This window comes from Arvicanthis niloticus, chromosome 15 (assembly GCF_011762505.2).
Source record: "Arvicanthis niloticus isolate mArvNil1 chromosome 15, mArvNil1.pat.X, whole genome shotgun sequence".
Lineage (NCBI taxonomy): Eukaryota > Metazoa > Chordata > Mammalia > Rodentia > Muridae > Arvicanthis > Arvicanthis niloticus.
In genome coordinates this window covers 4,435,854-4,455,000 of record NC_047672.1, presented here as the reverse complement: position 1 = coordinate 4,455,000, position 19,147 = coordinate 4,435,854, and the positions used below count along the sequence as shown (strand labels likewise).

At 53.4% G+C, this 19,147-nt stretch overlaps 1 protein-coding gene and 1 long non-coding RNA gene across 5 annotated transcripts; one reads left to right on the top strand and one right to left on the bottom strand.

Annotated features, from left to right (window-relative positions):
• Positions 1–1,309: 1,309 nt before the first annotated feature.
• LOC143434500 (uncharacterized) lies at positions 1,310–13,708 on the bottom strand. Of its 4 annotated transcripts, XR_013103979.1 has the most exons (8): positions 11,256–13,707; positions 9,790–10,855; positions 8,734–9,544; positions 8,440–8,571; positions 4,592–4,667; positions 2,227–2,340; positions 1,888–2,093; positions 1,312–1,668 (listed from the first exon to the last, which is right to left on the bottom strand). It is a non-coding gene; the product is annotated as an uncharacterized LOC143434500 (long non-coding RNA). The 4 variants fall into 4 exon arrangements; XR_013103976.1 differs by having other exon boundaries at positions 1,310–1,668; positions 8,734–10,855; positions 11,256–13,708; XR_013103977.1 differs by lacking the exon at positions 1,888–2,093 and having other exon boundaries at positions 8,734–10,855.
• On the top strand, positions 8,498–17,391 carry Shh (sonic hedgehog signaling molecule). Its single transcript, XM_034519414.2, has 3 exons — positions 8,498–8,803; positions 13,719–13,980; positions 16,621–17,391. The coding sequence occupies exons 1-3, from the start codon at positions 8,498–8,500 to the stop codon at positions 17,367–17,369; spliced, it is 1,317 nt and encodes a 438-aa protein (XP_034375305.1). The 3' UTR covers positions 17,370–17,391.
• The last annotated feature ends 1,756 nt before the right edge of the window (positions 17,392–19,147 follow it).

Below are 19,147 nucleotides of genomic sequence, written 5' to 3'. Positions count from 1 at the left end.
GGTTTCACACTTTCCCAGAAGTTAAGGATGCTGGGGGCTCAATGAGTCCCAATGGGAAGATCTCTACAGACTATCAAGTGGGGCCAAGGTTTCTGCTATTTCTTGGAGTTGAGTGCCATCTCAGACACCAAAACAAAGCTATGGCACAGCTCAGTCCTTCAAACAAAACAGATTTTACCAGTAAGCCGCGTGCTTTCAGCCTCCACCCTAGAAGACTCTTGTTTTAAGCACATAGCACATAGACCAAGCACACAGCCTAAGACTGAGCATGTAGTACTCAGTGCCCAGCATGTAGGAACCAGCTGCTAGACTCGCAGACAGAAGCAACTTGCCTTAAAGGGAACTGACACAGACTCAGCCCTGAGCAGTCAGGACACCTGCTTGGAGATACATGTCACCTGAACCTCACACACCAATAATCTGAAACTTGAACTCTGCCAAAGTGTTGACTTGATGATGGAGAGAGGAGCACCTCAGCCACAGGAACCGTCACCAGGCTCCCTGTCCATTCTCTACACCAGCAGACACATGGAGGCTTGGCCATAAGAAGTACTAACCAAAGGCCATAGGACTTGATACTCACTGTCCTGATGTGAAGGCCACTGAGGAACCCTAAACATAGGCCCTCTGGGCATGCCTATAGCAAATGACTTTGATTGCTAGGTTAATTAAGATAAGAAGACCTGCCCAATGTAGGCAGAACCATTCCCTGGGCTTGGGTCCTGCAATGAATAATGGAAGCAAGTGAACCTTGCAACAGCATTCATCTCTCTGCTTCCTGATGGAAATGCAGTTTGGTCCGTTGCCACCTGCTCCTGCTCTCAGAACTTCCCTACTGTGAATCGAGAGAAACTCTCCTTCAAGCTGTTTTGTTGTGGCATTTTACCCCAGCAACAGGAAAAGGAATTAGAAGCAACATCTAATAATCTCTCCTTTGTAACCATAGTGCCCATCTAAGCCACCACAGAGAAGCTGGAGCCCTCAAAACAAGCTCGCCTCTGAGGACAGCAGGGAGATGGCTCCATTAGTGGTTAAAGCTTCACAAAAACTCAACATGGACATGTCTAGGCCTGAACCCTTGGTGTCTTATTGGGCACACAGTATTTTTCTTGGAAACACTCTTACATAAGACTGAGAAGGGAGGAAGCTGAGGGGCAGGGGCTAAAAGTCGGCATCGGGGGCACGCAGACCACGCATGGCTTGGTGCCCTTGGGTTAGGTCAACTGTTCTTTGTGAGGAGACATGCCCTTCCAAGGCAATGGTGAGAAAAGAGACTCAGAGATAGACTAGTGACTCTGTGTTCCCAATGCAGGAAGCTACAGGACAGAGCAGCTGAAGTGAACCACTCTCAGACACTCCTAGTTTTCTCTTCAGAATCTCTGATTCTGGACCACTTTTTATTTGAACCCCAAATGTATACATTGCTCTGTGGCGTATCTTTCCACCTGCATCCTCATGCTTCCTCTTTTGCTTCTAGTCCCTGCTTCCCCTCTGATGATGCAGCCCCACAGACCATAAGCTGGACAGACTCTGGGGCCAGGGGACTCTGATGGCTGGTGTTCCTGCCATAGATTCTCTGTAGGGTCGGTCAGAATATACGAACTCTGTGCTTCTGTTTCCTCGATCGGGTTGTTGGTATTGGTGAATTGAAATTCAATCCATGTACAGCTGAAAGATGTGCAGCACTGAGCAAGAAAATTCTGCTAACCTGTGTTCTATGTGACATGAGACTTAAAGGCTGGACACCTTCTCTGGGTAAGACAGTCAAGACTAGCCCAGCCTCCAAAGAGGTAAAATGCCATGGCCATTGAGGAAGGAATTGCTGGTGAGAGGCAGAGGGAGAAGACACCCTCTCTTTGGAGAAAGCTATTTTCTGCAGCATCTCACCTGCTGCCCAGCCTCCAGGCCCAGCCCCGGGATTCGGGTGCCCACTGCGACATGACTCGGCAGAGATGCCCAGCATCTGCCAAAAGTGGCTCTTTCTGGAGTGAGTAACCACTTCTCAGCCAGAAGAATCCTCTGCAAATCCCCCTGCCTCAGAGGAAGAAGCAAGCCACACCAGCCCACCTGGTGTTCTGGTTGCCCGAAGCCTCCTGGAGAACATGACAAGCTAAGAAGCTTGTTGAGTAAGTCGGGTCCTAGAAGCTTGGATAACACTGGACAACCCAAGTGTTTGCTTCCCGCCTCACCCAGCCCCTTCCCTCACTTCTCACCCTCCATACCCACCTGGATCCTCCTGCCAGCACTTTCTCTCCCTCTCTGTACCACAGCAGGCGTGAATCACCAGCCTCACTGCTTCTGGCTCTCAACTTGGCCTCAAAGGAGGAAGGTAGGGTCCCTCTGAAGACAACAGAAAAAAAAAAAAAAACTTGTCCTTCAAAAGCATGAGAAGGGCTGATGCCCCCGGAGCTCTGGAGCTGCTGTTCCTGCCCTGGGCTCTAGCTGGACACTGCAGCTGGAACACAGCCGGTGCCCGGGCCACAGGGGATATGGACAGCAGCTGGCCCTCATGTGGGGAGATCAGGCTTCCCAGGACCCAGCCCATGGGAGGTCAGGTGCTGTATGGTCCTCTGTGTCCAGTGTGGAAGGAGGTCGGGGCTTGGCTCTCAAACTGCTCCTCTAAAAAGTAGCTGTTTGTTGCGCGCGCCTCCCGTGTCCCCTTTTCACCCGTGGAAGAGAAACACGAGAGGCAGAATTCGGGTAGTTACCACAGCGAGGCTTTACTCTTAAGTGAAGTCTGCGGAAGGGCCAAAGACAGGAAGAGGCACAGCTTAAATACACCCTAGAGTGACGTATTCACTTCTGATTGGCTGTTCATTCATCACCCAATATTACGCCTTGGGATTGGCCAGTGACTTTGGCGGGCTTTTGCCTTTGCAGCTGAGCAGATAATTGTTTACTAGTGGGAAGGACACGATGTCTGCACCATCTTGGAATGGCGAATTATACCACCGCTAACAGCGGCTTCCTACAGCTGTTACCTGGGCTAGCAGCTTCTTCTGAGCTTAGGGCCACAGCTTCCAGGACTGAGCACTGGAAGAGGTCCCAGCACGGAGAACTTCAAAGAGGCAATGGGGGTGCATGGGGAGGACTTGCTGGAGCCCATTCAGTCACACACACACACACACACACACACACACACACACACACACACACACAGAAGTCTGAGTCTCTCTTTCCACAACTCCATGTCAGAGACCTCAGTGACTCCCTCATCCTAGCCGGAGTTCCAAGACTTTCTAGAAACACTAGGTGTTCTATTGTTCTTCTCTGTTCCTGTGATAAACAACCATGACCAAACTCAACTTGGAAGATGAAAGGGTTTATTTGGCTTACACTTACACAGCACAGTGCTTCGAGAGGGAAGTCAAGGCAGGAACTCGGAAGCAAAAACTGAAACAGGCCATGGAGGAGTGCTGCTTACTGGCTTGCTCCCCATGGCTTGCTCAGCCTGTTTCCTTATACCCCCAGGACTACCAGCCCAGGGTTAGAACTGTCCACAATAAGGGTAGCCCTCCCAAGCCAATCACCAATCAAGAAAACACACGTAGCCTTGCCCACAGGCCGATCTCAATTCCTCACTTAAGTATCTCTCTTCCCAGACGTGTGTAGTAGGTTTGTGTCAGGTTGACAAATATCCAACCAGCACATGAGGAATCTACATTACAAGTGGTACAGGTTCCAGACACAATAGGAGCTGCAGTGGCTCTGGGGCCAATGTAATACCTCAACAGCCTGGAGCCTGAGCAGAATGGATGAGCATGGAACAAGACTCGATGACACAGCATAGCACTCACTGCCAGGGCAGATGAATCTGGGCACCCCTTCCCATAAAAGTTGGCCTATACCTTGATATGTCAGCATCTACCCCTTCTTGCTCTCTTCTTTCAGGACAGAAGACACCTAGATGATGTAATACTCTATTGCTTGGCCCATCTGACAAAAGGCTCTGGCCAGAGAGGATCAAAGCAGGTAGTGAGTCTCCCTAAATCAGAAAAAAATAGTGTATAATGGTCTTTGACTCCCCATTTTCCAATGTGAGGGAATTGAAGGGCATCCAAAGCCAGGGACCCCTTCTCACGCCCTGATGCTTCTGAGCCTCCAGACCTGTGCTTACTCTGGACAGAGTGGCTAGTCACAGCTTCCTGCCTTCCCCTTGCATTTGCTGTACACCCCAAACCTCCTGATTTAATGTACCTCCTCACCCACATGCTGGCCCCTCACTACCCCTGCTCTAGAAAAAGTATGAACCTCCTCATTAAGCTCACTCCCAGTCTTTTGCTCTGTCCTATGAAGCCATGTTTGTTGTTGCATGCCAGGAGTGGCCATAGAATAGTATGTCCACGGACCCAGGAACATCCTAAAAAGCCTGGAGAACATCCCTAGGGGGTGGGCTAGCTGAAACCTGCAGCCAGGTGGCTCCCCTCCCCTGTCCCAAGTCTTGGGGATTCCCATCAAGGAAGTCAGCAAAGCGGAAACTCTGATGTGATTATTTGTGAGCGAGGCCTTGTAGCTGTTGGCTGAAATGTTGTTGGTTTTTTTTTCCCAGATCTCTTCAGATGATTCTAATGTTTAGGCTTTAATGTATTACCTTTCCCAGGGGCATCTGCGCTTCAGTAGCTCCGAGACTGGAGGAAAGGTGGTGTCACATTGGAGTGCCAAAGCAGCTGTGGTAAAGAAATGCCCAGACCAGGGTCAGAAGAACAGGCTATGACATCCAGACACATCCCTTGGTCCTCTGGGCCATAAGGCCACCTGCCTGCATTAAGTTCTTCTTTTCAAGTCACAAATGTAGCTGGTGGTCCTATCGTGGATCAGAAACCATTTGGAGACTGTAAGGAGTCACAGAGATGAGTCCTATTTGGACCCATAATGACATACTCGTGGCTTACACCTTACACAGAAGCCACTGAAGGATGGAGAGTGCTTGGACCAACTGTCAAATAGCCATGCCATTCTTGTTAACACAGAACTGGCTTTCCAAGACTGAGGGTGTCTTTCTGACTGTGGGATTTTCCTCTCCACTAGCTATCGCCCCAAAGAACAAAGTGGAGCAGCTGAGACTCTATTTGCCAAAATTGAAAAAAAAATTAGGAAGAAAATAAAACTTAAGTGGGTGATTGGATAGAATGAGCTGGTGCAGAGCTGTTGTAAGGAAGAGAAATCAACTGGGGGAGAAACCAGGAAAAGAAAAGAGGCCAGCAGGCAGGGGCTGGGCTGGGATCCGTAGCTCAAACTGGGGAAAGGAAAGGAAGGGTTGGGAAGGAAAGACCGGTGTCAGAGAGTAAGGAGGAGCCAAAGAGCCTAGTCCTGCTTCCAGGCCCTTCCAACTGGAGACTGCAGAATTTCCCCAACCCGGCAGGCCAGAGCCGAAGGCAGAGTGAGGACGCCATCTAGCGGCAGGGGCCGGAAGGGGGAAGGGGCCATGCCCAGGACTGAGCCTCCTGGGGGGGTGGGGCAAACACAAAGGTTGGCCAGTGCTCCTCATTGTGAAGGAAAGAAAGCTGGATGCAAAGAGGCAGGAAGGGTGAGAGTCTGCAAACGCCCAGCAGAAGGAATAACTGAGCCTACACAAATGAGAAGTAGCCCCTGGAAGTTGAGGGGATGACTGGCCCCACCAGACAGAGGCTGGGCTATGGAACCTCTTGCAGGCCCAGGGAGGGGCCCAAATGGTCTAGAGGGGAAAGCAAAGAGAGGGAGCCATCTGGTGTCTGGAGGTGGAAGGCAGCGAGTGTCTGGTGTCTGGGAAGTGGGGAGTGGGTGGGATTCACCAGGAAGAAGGCAAGGATAAAGGCCACATTTCTCCCCATGGCCTGGCTCATGGTCCTGTTCTCAAAACAATAAATATGAAGTGACTGCTTTTTATCCAAACATTTCTGGAACCAGGAGCAGGAAGCAAGCTGCCCTTTGGGTACAAGGAAAAAACAACAAGGTTTATAGTAAATCCTTATTTTCCTCCTAAAGATCCTCCCAGGCTCTCTCTGGAACTGGCATCCCTTGTCCCTAGAGATGGCATGGGGGTGGGCAATAGGCCATAGCAGAACCAAGTCACCTCCTTCACCACAGCCAAGAGGGAGCTGACCATGTGTGAGCACTCCAAGGCCAGCTGTGCCCACATGGAACGCCAGCAGCTTTGGGGTTTGTTTCCAAATCACATCTGCCTAACCCTGACGATGGTGCTGAGGAGAGCTGTCTACAGGTGCAGGATCCATTCACCAGGCTATATTTAAAGACAGCAACAACAGAGTGCCAGTCAGCATGGACGGAGAGCAAGAAACTGAGGCAAGATGAGGCTCCAGGATGCTGAGGTCTTGCCTGGCCCAGCACCAGCCAGTAATATGACAGCCACATGCCATGCAGGTCCACCCTCCTGGGTCAAGAACAGTGGGTCCCTTTTGTATCTATTTTTCCTAGTTGTAGGGGGATGAATGCACAGGATACAGGCTGGAGAGTCTGGCTCTTACTTGACCTGCATGGAGCCGGGACCAACTCCCACTAATAACTTGCACTTGGTCCTCATAAATCAAAGGATAGAAAACTCCAGAGAGGGCAGGTGGGAGAGCTTTTGTCACCCCTTCCCTCCCTGGGATATGGAGGCTCTGCCATACTGCCTACTGACTCACAGTCAACAGTAGCAAACACTTTCACACTTTCCTCTCCTCACACCAACTCAAAAGCAGCCAAGTTTCTAAGCAAAGGGAACCTCTGAAAGCCCCACTGAGGAGTGAGCTTCAGGCTTGCTGGACCTCTCCCTGCTTTGGGACAGGATCAAGAGCCAGAGGCTGGTCCCATGGGATAATGCTGGAGGACTTAGACCCTGGGCAAGTATTCCATTCCACGTGAATAGCCCACCTATCCTAGAGAAATCTTGCCTGTAAGTAGGATGGGAGAAAGACCAGAGCAGAACCCCATCATCTATAAAAACAGGGAGTCTCACATTCTATTTTTCTGGTTTACTTGAAATTTTTCTTTTTTTCCTGAAAGAGAGGGTTGGGCACTCAGATAGTACTGACCTCTAGACAGTATATCTTCTTCTAAGATGCCCCTTATGGTCAGAACACTGTCCCCTAGATCCCTAACACCTTCAGTCTGCAGGCCCTACACCTGGCCAGCTTCTGTCCTTAAAGACTAGCTTGCAAAGCTCTGGCTGAAATACAACTGTGCTAAGGAGCCTGAATTCCACATTCAACTTACCCCAGCCCTGCACTTTGCTGGATGGATTGTGGGGTGGTTTGTATATGCAGCCTTGCCCACTCTTGGTTGCCTCAGACACAATCACCTCCACCCACCAAGCACACACCACCACCACCCCATACTGAGGTGCAACACATAGACTCACTGGGCCCTTGCACCCCACCGTGTCCTGCAGACATTCTCTACCTGCCCCTCAGCTCAGATGCATCCACCTGCAGAGGCTTCAGTATGGTGCAGTCCGTGAGATACAATGGACAGTATTTTAGGGCACTTAAAACAGCAACTCTCTAGGCCGTGGCGATTTGTGATTATCCTCTATCCAAAAATATTCAGTATATTTTGAATATATATTTTGAATATATATTTTGAATATATATTTTGAATATATATATATATATATATATATATATATATATAGAGAGAGAGAGAGAGAGAGAGAGAGAGAGAGAGAGAGAGAGAATATGCTAAATATTCAGGAGATGCTCAGGTGAGCTGTTTCACAACCCGGTGACATCTATCCTGTACACTCGCATCTGGGGATGGGGTGGAATAAGGTAAACAGGAGGGAGGCAGCTTTGCCCTCAAACAATTGAAAGGCTGTTTGATGATCGAAGCTTGTTGGGGGGAAGCATCTGGACTGTCCTTTAAAAACTTATGCTGGCTTTAACCAAAGCATCTACCATTTAGAGAAAGTAAGGGGGAAGCAGCCATGAACACAAAGCAAGCAGTGCAGGTTATTATTCCAATAAACAGGCCTCCTCCCTCCCACCCACCTTTACCTTAGTAAAGACTTTTTTTTCTATTTTTTAAACTGGAAGCCTTCAGGTGAAAATAAAGTCAGAGCAGCCAGAGGGGGGAGAAATGTAGTCTTTCTCAGGGTTAACATCAGAAGACAAGCTTCTGCGGCTTGGCCAATCAGATGCGCCCCTGCCAGCTATAATATAGTGCGAAAGGCAGCCTGTCTCACAAGCTCTCCAGCCTTGCTACCATTTAAAATCAGGCTCTTTTTGTCTTTTAATTGCTGTCTCGAGACCCAACTCCGATGTGTTCCGTTACCAGCGACCGGCAGCCTGCCATCGCAGCCCCTGTCTGGGTGGGGATCGGAGACAAGTCCCCTGCAGCAGCAGCAGGCAAGGTTATATAGGAAGAGAAAGAGCCAGGCAGCGCCAGAGGGAACGAACGAGCCGAGCGAGGAAGGGAGAGCCGAGCGCAAGGAGGAGCGCACACGCACACACCCGCGCGTACCCGCTCGCGCACAGACCGCGCGGGGACAGCTCGCAAGTCCTCAGGTTCCGCGGACGAGATGCTGCTGCTGCTGCTGGCCAGATGTTTTCTGGTGGTCCTTGCTTCCTCGCTGCTGGTGTGCCCCGGGCTGGCCTGCGGGCCCGGCAGGGGGTTTGGAAAGAGGCGGCACCCCAAAAAGCTGACCCCTTTAGCCTACAAGCAGTTTATCCCCAACGTAGCCGAGAAGACCCTAGGGGCCAGCGGAAGATATGAAGGGAAGATCACAAGAAACTCCGAACGATTTAAGGAACTCACCCCCAATTACAACCCCGACATCATATTTAAGGATGAGGAAAACACGGGAGCAGACCGGCTGATGACTCAGGTAGAGACCCATTGCGGGTGGGAAACGGGCTCCTTTCCGGGAGGAGGGGGGGTGCGTGTGACCAAGCAGTCAGCCCTGCTGTTTGCTCTTTGGGCAGGTAGGAAGGCGGCTTGCTCTCTCCTTCCCCACCCACCTGCCCACCTAGCACTCCTCTTCCGGGAGGAGAAAGGAGGTGAAGGGTCCAGCAGGAAGTTTAGGGTTTGCTAGAATAGGGCACCAGAACATGGGGTTCTCTATCTTATTAGTCTCATTTAATTAGTCTCTCGGGACGACCTCCTCTAACTACCTGTATTCTAGCTTGAAACTTGGAAAGACCTCCACTCTGGGGGGTGTCTGCCCTTATCAAGTGGAGGCAGAAAATGGAGGGAGTGGGGATGCCCCTATACACTTCAAGGGGCCTCCGGGTCACTGCAAACATAGCCTGGAGCATTTCAGCCCCTAGCTCCTACCTTTCCCTTTTCCGTGTTTTTCTCCCAAGACCACCCCACCCTTTACCCGACCACCACCAAAGAACTGTAACTGGGAAAGCCAGGGGTTCTGACAAAAGGCAAGAGCTCCAGAGGCGCCCCTCTTGTCCCCACTGTATCGCGTAGCCTGACTGCGATCCCGTCGTCCTCAATTGTGCCGGTCAGAGAATGTATTGATGTTTCTTTAAGGATGCTCCTCATTTCTCCAGAGCCCGCGGTACCTTACGGGAGGGACTTGGAACTTGCTGGCTTTGCAATCGCTTTAATTTTCAACCTGCTTGCATAAGAATTAGAAGCGAATAAAATTTGGCGGCGAGGGTGGATGGACGGACAGCAAAGCAAAACACGAGCTTCTCTCTTTCCATCCCACCTCCTTTGAGATTTCTAGGCTGCCAATCTCCCAGCCAAATCGAGACTTTCTGAAACTCCATGCACGTATGACTGGAGCTGGAAATGGGTTTCCTTGCAAATATAGGTCAGCATCCTTTTTACTGCCCTATTAAAATATTCAAGTCCTACCTTTAGGGCTAGGTGCGCCAAGCGACTGGCGGAGCGGCGCTGGCGGGGCGCAAGTGCAGGGGGGCGGGGGCTGGAAAAAACAAGAGTGGAACAGCCCGCGCGACGCGACGCGCAGCTCGCCACCGAGTACCTGCCGTATGGGAAGCCTAGGAGACTAGCCTTAGGGTGGCGGGCCAGAGCTACAGCAAAGGGGAATCGTGGAGGCTGAGTGCAGGGCCATTCTGCCTCCATCTCCCTCATCTGCTCCCGACCACCTTAAATCTGGACCGCTAGTGTGGACGCGCGCGCGCGCCCGGGAGCCGGGGAGCTGCGGGAGCCACAGTTAACTCTGCGCCGACCGCGGGGCGCCCTACTGGTGCGGCTAGCAGGAGCGAGTTCTCCAGCTAGACCCAGGCACCCATCCCCTGGTTACGCTGTTTCCCCCCACACATCCCGGAGCGGGGGAAGGGCATCTCAGGATGAGGAGGTCCTTGGGAAGGTGTGAGGAGGGAAAAGATTACTAATGCAAAGAGGCCTGGCGTGGACACGAGGGGTCCCTCAGGCCGGATGGGTCTGCAAGGGGGTCCTTGGCGGGCCAGCTCCCTAGCCCAGCGCGCCGGGCCTCTGCGTGTCACAGAGCCGCGAGAGCGCCGAGCCATGGTAGACGCCTTTCAGCGCCGCTTACTCCTGCGTTATCGATCCCGCGGCTAGGGTTTCAGCGCGCGGGGGGTGAGCTCCGGCGGCTTGTCCCTGACTCTGCACGCGCCGAGCGCGCCCCGCTGGAGCGCAGGGCTCCGAGCGCGCTCACTCCCTAGGGCGCGCAGGCAGGGGTTGAGCCGCGAGGAGTCGCAAGGCAGGCAGCCCTGCGGGCCTGACCTGGACAGCGAACCCGCCTCCTTCCCGGCCCCTCGGCCTCAGCGCCCTAAACGGAGACCCCAGCTACACCCTTTCCCTCACGCCGATCCTTCCAGCACGGGACCCGAGACTCAGCCGCCCGATCACTCTCGCCGCCGCCGCTGCCGCCGCCGCCGCCATCGCCGCGTGCGCATGCGAGCGGCATTTGAACTTCTGACCTCCTGTCAAGTTCCTTCAGACGAACGAAACGAAAATAAATACTTTTTTCCCTTGGGCAGTGGTCATTCTGGTTCCCCCCCCCAAAAAAAAAAGAGGGGCTAGGGACAGCAAAAGTGGGGAGTGGAGAAGGCCAGGCCAGGATCTTCCCATGCACCCCGCAAAGATCCCCCAAAATGAGGGTAGCTGTAAAAGTGGCCATCTAAGAAGTTCCTCTTGATACAACCCTCGCCGGCTTCTTATTCCGGGTTGGCAGAGTTAAGAGGGAATGAGAAGGAAGGAGGTGTCGAGACGACAAGACTAGAGGTGAGGGGGTGAAGCCGGGGGCGATCTCGGGGCTCAGGATTTGAGCGTTGTCTGAGGAACCTGTCATCGGCCGCCAGCCACCCACTCACCCAGCCCCCTTTAACAACCACCTGGTTCCGGCCCGAGGTGCCCCTCTCTTCAGCCTCTCTTGCCTCCTAGTCTGTCTCTCTAAGGTGACTGAGCCCAAGTCCTTCAACCATGGCAGGACCGTCCCCAGTGGAACTTTCTGAGCAGTTCTGGATCGCAGGAGCTCCTGGTTAATATTAACTCGGGAGAGGGAAGCGCAGACAGACACTCTCCTAGTGCAGTCCAGGCCCCAGAGAGTGCCAAGCCGCTGTGCCCGCGGCCAGGGGCTGGGGTGGGAGGCAGCGAGGGGCCTGATCTGCAGGCTCTGCAGGCTGAAGTGGGGGGAACCACCTGAAGAGCCAGGTTGAATGATTTCCTACGTGCTTAGGGGTTAGCCAGGAAAAGGAGGCCAGGTGTGGGTTTGAAGAATAGTTTTCTGCTTTGAAGAGTAGAGTCTGTCCCCGCCCCCCAGTTAGGGGAAGAGTGGAGTGAGGTGTATTTAGAGAGTGGAGTCTCTTGAGGTGAGACACCGCCTCTCTCACGTTGTGGGAAGCCCACCTTTGGATGTGACAGCCCCTGCTCTGAGCCCCTGGACTGCGCTGCTGTGCAGATCCGAGAGGTGAGCTGGAGGCTTCGGGAACAACTTGGCCTCCGCAGACACAAAGGTGGGCCCCAGTGACCCTGCTGGGCTTCACGGTGGCTGCACAGAGTCGGGCTTGATTAGCGGCACACGACCCAATGAATTAATAACCGGGCTGAGCTTCCCGGCTTTGCCTGCGACATTCCCTCCCAGAGCGGGTGGGGGAGTACCCTGCATTTGCCTGCTGAGCTGCGCTGGGCCTGGTGCGGGGGAGGGCTCTGGGGCACCAGGTGCCAACTCGGTGACCATCAGAGGTGGCCTATCCGCGTCTAGGACCTGTCTCGGCCCAGAGCTCCTTGCCTGGGGTCCTCCGTGTCTGCTCTAGTGAGGCAGTTCAGGGTATAGGCTCCGGAACCCTGTCCATCCTACCCTCACTCTCCCCTACTGCCGGATGGGAAGCTTGTTAAAGCCATGTCGCAAGTTTCGCCCCCCACCCCCTTGAAAGAAGGGCGCGAGGTGGAGTGCAGGCTGGAATGAGGGAGGAGATAAGCAGTCCGTACCACGATGTGCGCCTGCGCGCAGCGACTTTGATTCTCAGTTCTAAACTGACCCTGATTTTCATGTAAAACAGATTCAATCCCCAAGATTGAACTCCAACTCTGTTCTTTGAACTTTTCTCCTTAAGAAACCCGCTGGCAGGCCCAGAAACCTGCCAGAGTGGACCTGTTGTTACTGCACCCTCCCATTTGTTGAGCTTTGAACTCATATTCCTGGGCCTTGTTGTTGCCAGACACACGACTTGCCCTGATGCACACACATTTCTCTGTCCACGAAGGACTGGGCAACAATCTTTTGCCAGAGTCTCCCTGGCTACATCCAGAGTCGTCGTCTAGGGGTCACTCTCCCATCCCTGAGCAATCCTCTCAGCTTGAGGGACCATGGGTTATCAGTCCTACCCTCTGTAGAAATTTTCCTGCCTCCACAGGGGTCCAGTTCTCTGGGTAATGTGCCCTTACTACGTTGTCTCCACTCATAACCCTCCAATCTAACATGCCGCCAATCAACAGCATAAACTTCCAAGCACTGAGTTAGCCACCACACACACACACACACACACACACACACACACACACACACACACTTGACTTCCTCTCTTTCAGGACATCTTTTTCTTAATGTGGTCTACGAGGTGCCTCCACTATCCCAAGTTCCACTGTGTCCTGCAAGGGAGGAGGCAGAGTAACAAGAGTTTCACAGAAGACCCTCTCTTGGGCAGGGCTCAGAAGCCTTGGGCCTTTCTGCCTCCCCATCCCCCTATCTTTCCCACCCCACCCCCATCCACTTGTTAAAGTTTGCTCTTCAAACTTGCCGGACACCATTCTGTGCAGGGCCAAGAAAACAAGAGGGGAGGAAGAGAACTGGTCAAAGAAAACAGGAACACAGTCAGGCCCCAGACAAGCCTGGCAGAGAGGAGCTCCTTAGGGGAAAGAATGTGGCTGCCTAGACCAAGAATGTTTGTCCTCTGCCCTGCCTGTGCTGGACACCAGCATTCACCTGCTTGCTTGTCCTTGGCCCACTGCCCACCCCTCAGCGTTGCTATGGGTTTCCTCAGGCCCAGCAGGTATAGAGGAGACCTGACCTCCAAGATAACACTGGGCTTCTAACCCTTAAAGTGCACCAGGAGTCCTGTCTCGCCAAAGTGCACCTGGAATCTCATCTAAAGAGAAACCGCTCTTGTTTCTCAGGCCATTGTAGCTACATCTAAGTTTCTGAGTTGGAGCCAGGCCATCAGTCGGTTCCCTGGAGAACCCGCCCCTCCAGCAGCTGCCAGGCCCCCACCCCCATGTCCTCACTCACTCAACCCCTGGGTCCTGGGCCTGTGGTTGGTGGGAAAAACGTCACTTAGGGTTCCCCCTTCTCTCCACAGAGGTGCAAGGACAAGCTAAATGCCTTGGCCATCTCTGTGATGAACCAGTGGCCCGGAGTGAAGCTGCGAGTGACCGAGGGCTGGGATGAAGACGGCCATCATTCAGAGGAGTCTCTCCACTATGAGGGCCGAGCCGTGGACATCACCACATCCGACCGGGACCGCAGCAAGTACGGCATGCTGGCTCGCCTGGCTGTGGAGGCCGGCTTCGACTGGGTCTACTACGAGTCCAAAGCCCACATTCATTGCTCCGTGAAAGCAGGTAAGCGAGCCTCCCACCGGCCTTGCTCCACCCCTACGCCTCCAGCCCTTCCCACCTGAAGGTCTGGAAGAAAAACAGGGCTGAAGGGAGAGGCATGAAAACGGAGAAATGCTCTTGAAAATCAGTAGATCTCGGGGAGGGGGGGGGAGCCTATGACCCCTCCCCCAGCCAGGTACTTCTGCAACCTTTTAGGCCACAGGCCAGCATCTCTACATGGTCGAGTTCCTGGACTGGGTGGTTTCCAGAGCCCCCTGCTTCAGGTAGTAGAGACAGAGGTTGTCACAGAGCATTGTGGAAGGGAGCCTTCCTGGTGATTACAGATATCAGCCAGAGCACGCCTTGATCTCTCTCATTTAAGGCTTAAGAACCTACTGCCATCCCTCCCCCACCCCCGTGGGCAGAAGGGTCTGTCCAGGGCATAAAGCTGGGTACTGGCTTCTCCCCGCTGGGCGCCTGTGGATGCTACACTAACTCACTAGCTAAGCTTGTGTTGAGAAAGGCCTGGTGGAAGGTAATAAACTCTTTACTTCAGGAGACCCGCAAGCCTAGAAGCATCCGTTCTTATTAGGAGCCCAGCTGGGATTCAGAAAGTCCCTGGCAGGAGTGCGGAAAGCGATCCCGCTGCAGCGGCTGCCCCCAGCCGGCGCGAGGCGGAGTTCCCTGGGCCTGCAACGCCACACGCTGTTGGGGGGGAGGAACAGCTAGGGAGGCAGGCAGCCAGCGCACGTGCAGTGTCCTCTATGAATTGTGTGTTCCCTGACAAGCAGCTCACGGTGACTTTCCATGGAGTTCTGTCCTCCCCGAGGCCCCCACCCCAGCTTCCCAAGTTTCCTAAACTGTAGTTTTAGCGACACATGTTAGTCGGAAATAATTTAAACGTCAAGAAATACTGAGTAGGTGATATCGCCTCTGGCAACAATCGCTGGCAAGGATGCTTAGGAGCGGCGGCGGGAAGGCCTGTAGGAAGGCGTCGGCTTCAGGAGTTCCACCCCACCAGGCTCCTCGCAGGACCCTGGTCCGGGCGCTCCTATTAGGCTAGGGTGAGAAATAAAGTTGGCGGGCCCAGGCCCTAAGTAAGCTCTTCCCTGGACCTTAAGTGTGCCCTGAACACACAAGGCTTCCCTGCCACCCCTGTCCGCAGAGTCCCTCTGGAGGGAGTCCCTAGGGGATCTCCTCCCAAATGAGCAGCGGTAATCCAGCCCCGAGGGTCTCGAAGGCAGTGCAGACCCCGGCCAGCCGGGGAGGGCAACTCATTGGCATTCTACACACGCGGGCTGGGGCGCCGCGCCGTGTGTGTCAAGCGGGGTCGTGCGACTCGACGACTCCGGCTCGCTAGAGCCCCGGGTCGCATTCCGGGGGGCTACGGAGTGCTTCCAACGGCCAGCCCCGCACTTCATGCCGGGGAAAACGATGAGAAGATTAAAAGCCTTCTGTAATTCCAGCAGGAAGATTCTTTCTGGCGATCTCTATTTGCCAAAAGCATGATCCTGGAGATTGGAATGCAAAGAAGACTGGGACCTCCCCACCCCTCCTCCCTGGCCCCCTGCGCTCCGCCCCATCGTCAATTATTGTCCTCCGGGACAGTGAGCCTCCGAGAGCTACGGAGGGCTGGGTAACGCGGGTAGTCAAGGGGCCTTGAGAACCCGCGCTTCCAGCGCTCCGAGCAGGCCTGGCCATTTAAAATTCAAATACACATCTCGAGTGCTTGAAAAAGAGGCCGGGCTGTGCAAATAGTGCCTTGTGAGGCCCGGGCTTCTGGAGAGTCCCTGTGTGTGAACTGCACCAGGGGGAGGGGTTTGCACCTGAGCAAATAGGGAGGGGGCGGCCAGCGAGCTGTAGAGTGAGCTGAGAATGGGGGTGGGGGGGTTGGAAGTGTCCCCTCTTCCAAGGCTGACTCCTATTTATCCCACAAATCACAATGACAATACCAGGCTCTTTATTGGATTTTAATTAGAAAATCCACACAAGTCTCGGGCTTTCACACCTCGAGCAAGCCTCTGGAATGTTTGTCCAGTTGCTACAACGACTACTGCTATTTTTCGCTCTCCGTTCCCTGGGCATCCATCGACCCACACCAAGGCCCTCACTGGGGAAGCGGGAGGCGGGGGCGGCCGGGGTTCCCGCTGCGCAGTCACCAAACACTGCGCACCGAGAGGCGCAGCGCCCCGCTGTCCCGGCGCAAGAGAGGAGGGTGCGCCTGGCGCCCGTGCAAGCTCAAGGAGGCTTCCTCAGGAATCCAAGTGGAGAGTAAATATCCTTCTGGGTTCGTGGCGAGGTTGGGTGCATAGGAGGGCAGAGTGAAGACAGGGCCGGAGGCAGGAGAGAGGTTGGGAGTGTCCCCTGCCTCTTGGAGCGGATGGCTGGCTAACTTTTACCTCTGCGGGAGCAGTCTTGGAGGGTCGTTCAGGAATGTGCCTGAGTCTGAATTTAGCCACTGGAGCGCTGGGATTGCTGGCATAGGGCGATCTGCGCTGGGCCAACCTATATCTACCCCCCACCCCGCCTCTCCACCCCAAAGCGCGCGCCCCTGGTCCAGCGGAGTGGGACATGGACGTGTGCCCCCACGCACACACGCACGTTCACGCACCGGGTTTACTGTCTCCTTTGGCACTCAACACCGGGTCTCTCTCTCCCCCGCAGAGAACTCCGTGGCGGCCAAATCCGGCGGCTGCTTCCCAGGATCGGCCACAGTGCACCTGGAGCAGGGCGGCACCAAGCTGGTGAAGGACCTACGTCCCGGGGACCGCGTGCTGGCGGCTGATGACCAGGGCCGGCTGCTGTACAGCGACTTCCTCACCTTCCTGGACCGCGACGATGGCGCCAAGAAGGTCTTCTACGTGATCGAGACGCGGGAGCCACGCGAGCGCCTGCTGCTCACCGCCGCGCACCTGCTCTTCGTGGCGCCGCACAACGACTCGGGGCCTACGCCCGGGCCGAGCGCGCTCTTCGCCAGCCGCGTGCGCCCGGGGCAGCGCGTGTACGTGGTGGCTGAACGCGGCGGGGACCGCCGGCTGCTGCCCGCCGCGGTGCACAGCGTGACGCTGCGAGAGGAGGCGGCGGGCGCGTACGCGCCGCTCACGGCCCACGGCACCATTCTCATCAACCGGGTGCTCGCCTCGTGCTACGCCGTCATCGAGGAGCACAGCTGGGCACACCGGGCTTTCGCGCCCTTCCGCCTGGCGCACGCGCTGCTGGCCGCGCTGGCACCCGCCCGCACGGACGGCGGGGGCGGGGACAGCATCCCTGCACCGCAATCTGCAGCGGAAGCGAGGGGCGCCGGGCCGGCTGCGGGCATCCACTGGTACTCGCAGCTGCTCTACCACATTGGCACCTGGCTGTTGGACAGCGAGACCCTGCATCCCTTGGGAATGGCGGTCAAGTCCAGCTGAAGTCCGACGGGACCGGGCAGGGGACGTGGGGGTGGGCGGGTCGGGGAGCGAGATAAGCAACCGGTGTGAAAGCGCACGGAAGGAGACTTTTAATTATAAGAATAATTAATAATAACAATAATAATAATAAAAAGTAGGACAGTCCAAAGTAGACTATAAGGAAGCAAAGACCCCGGGGATTTCTGTTGTTGTGTTTAGTTTATATATATTTTTTAATTTTTTAGTTATGGTCTTATTTGGGTTATATTTCTCCTCTCCTGGCTATTTATTTGTTTCGTATGAATAGATGTTTTAAATAATATGAACGGACCTTCAAGAGCCTTAACTAGTTTGTGTCTTGGATAATTTATTATCGTGTGAACTGTACTCACAGTGGGGGAAAGATTATTTTGTGAGGCCAAGCAACCTGCTGAAAGTCTATTTTTCTACATGTCCCTTGTCCTGCGTGTCAGAAGGCAAAACTCCGCACTCCTCACCTGCTATGATCCTGCTTTTCCGCAAGTGTAAACTAAAACCTGCTCCATGGGGGTCCACAAATTATATTTTTATACACAGAATTGTAAATTAGATTTTTGAGAGATCAATACTTAACTGAATGACATTTCATTTTTTGAAATAGTGTAAAATATGAAAATATATTATTTTAATTTAACTATTTTCCAATGTAACAGCTGTCTTCTGTACTGCCTTCTTGGTTTGTATTTGCTTTGTAACCGCCACTTTGGTCATGTTCTTGGAAACCAAGACTGTTAACGCACACATCCACACTTTTTTTTTTTTTTTTTTTTTTGACAGACTGGAAGAACTGTTATTTTTAACTTCAAAGAATTTATTAGAAAATAATATTTTTTAAAAGCGCACATAGCCGCGAGCCCACGAGGATGGAGCCTGTAGTTTGTACAGAGAAAAACAAGGATGTTTTTGCATTAATAAACTGAAAAATAACTGCTGTAAATTTACTAAAATGTATTTTTTAATATTTTGTAATAGTTTTATAGAAATAAAGCGTGCCACGCACCCAGTGGTTAGTAGATATTTCCTGAGAATTCCTGTTGCGCCCCTTTTATGTTGTTTTTGGCTTCATTTCTGGGAAATCTGGAGCCCCAGTATTCTGTTGTAATATGAGTTGTAATTTCAGTCCTACTGACTTAGGAAATCAAAGTCAAAAAACAAATCCACTGTCTGCCCTCCTCACTGGAAGACCTCATCCCTGTGCTTGCTATGCAAAGCTCTTTCCACACTCTCCAAAGTTGGGGAATTGAGGGAGACAGTCCCCCCAAGTCTTTGCCAGCAAACCCTTCTTTGTGGGCAGGAGAGGCCCAGAGTGTACAGTTTCCTTTGCATGGTAACCTGATGCCTTTCTCTGGCCTTTAGTCTCTAATCTAGAGGGAACAGCCTCCATAGCTGAAGATGGTGGTCCTTTCCAAACAGGGTTCCCTGGAAACTTAGTTCTCTTAACCCTCCCAGGATGGTCGTTGGAGTAACTTCTCCATCTGGGCCTGGTAAGCTGCCTGCCAGAGGGTGGCCACTTTAGTATCTCTTGGTCTGTGTCTCTCTGGAGCAAAGCCTGTGGTTTATCCCCAGGGCTCAGTCAGTGACAGTGTTAGCCAGGTGTGGTGGGAACCCTTCCAGTTTACTGCTGCCTGACAGTGTGTTCAAGAGGACTCTGCCCTGGTTCTTTGGTGTATGGAAACATGTCCTACTCTGTGCTTTGGGGAGGAATGTCTGAGAAGCTTTGATCAGATGGAGGGGTCTCTGGGCAGATGGGGCCAATGCAG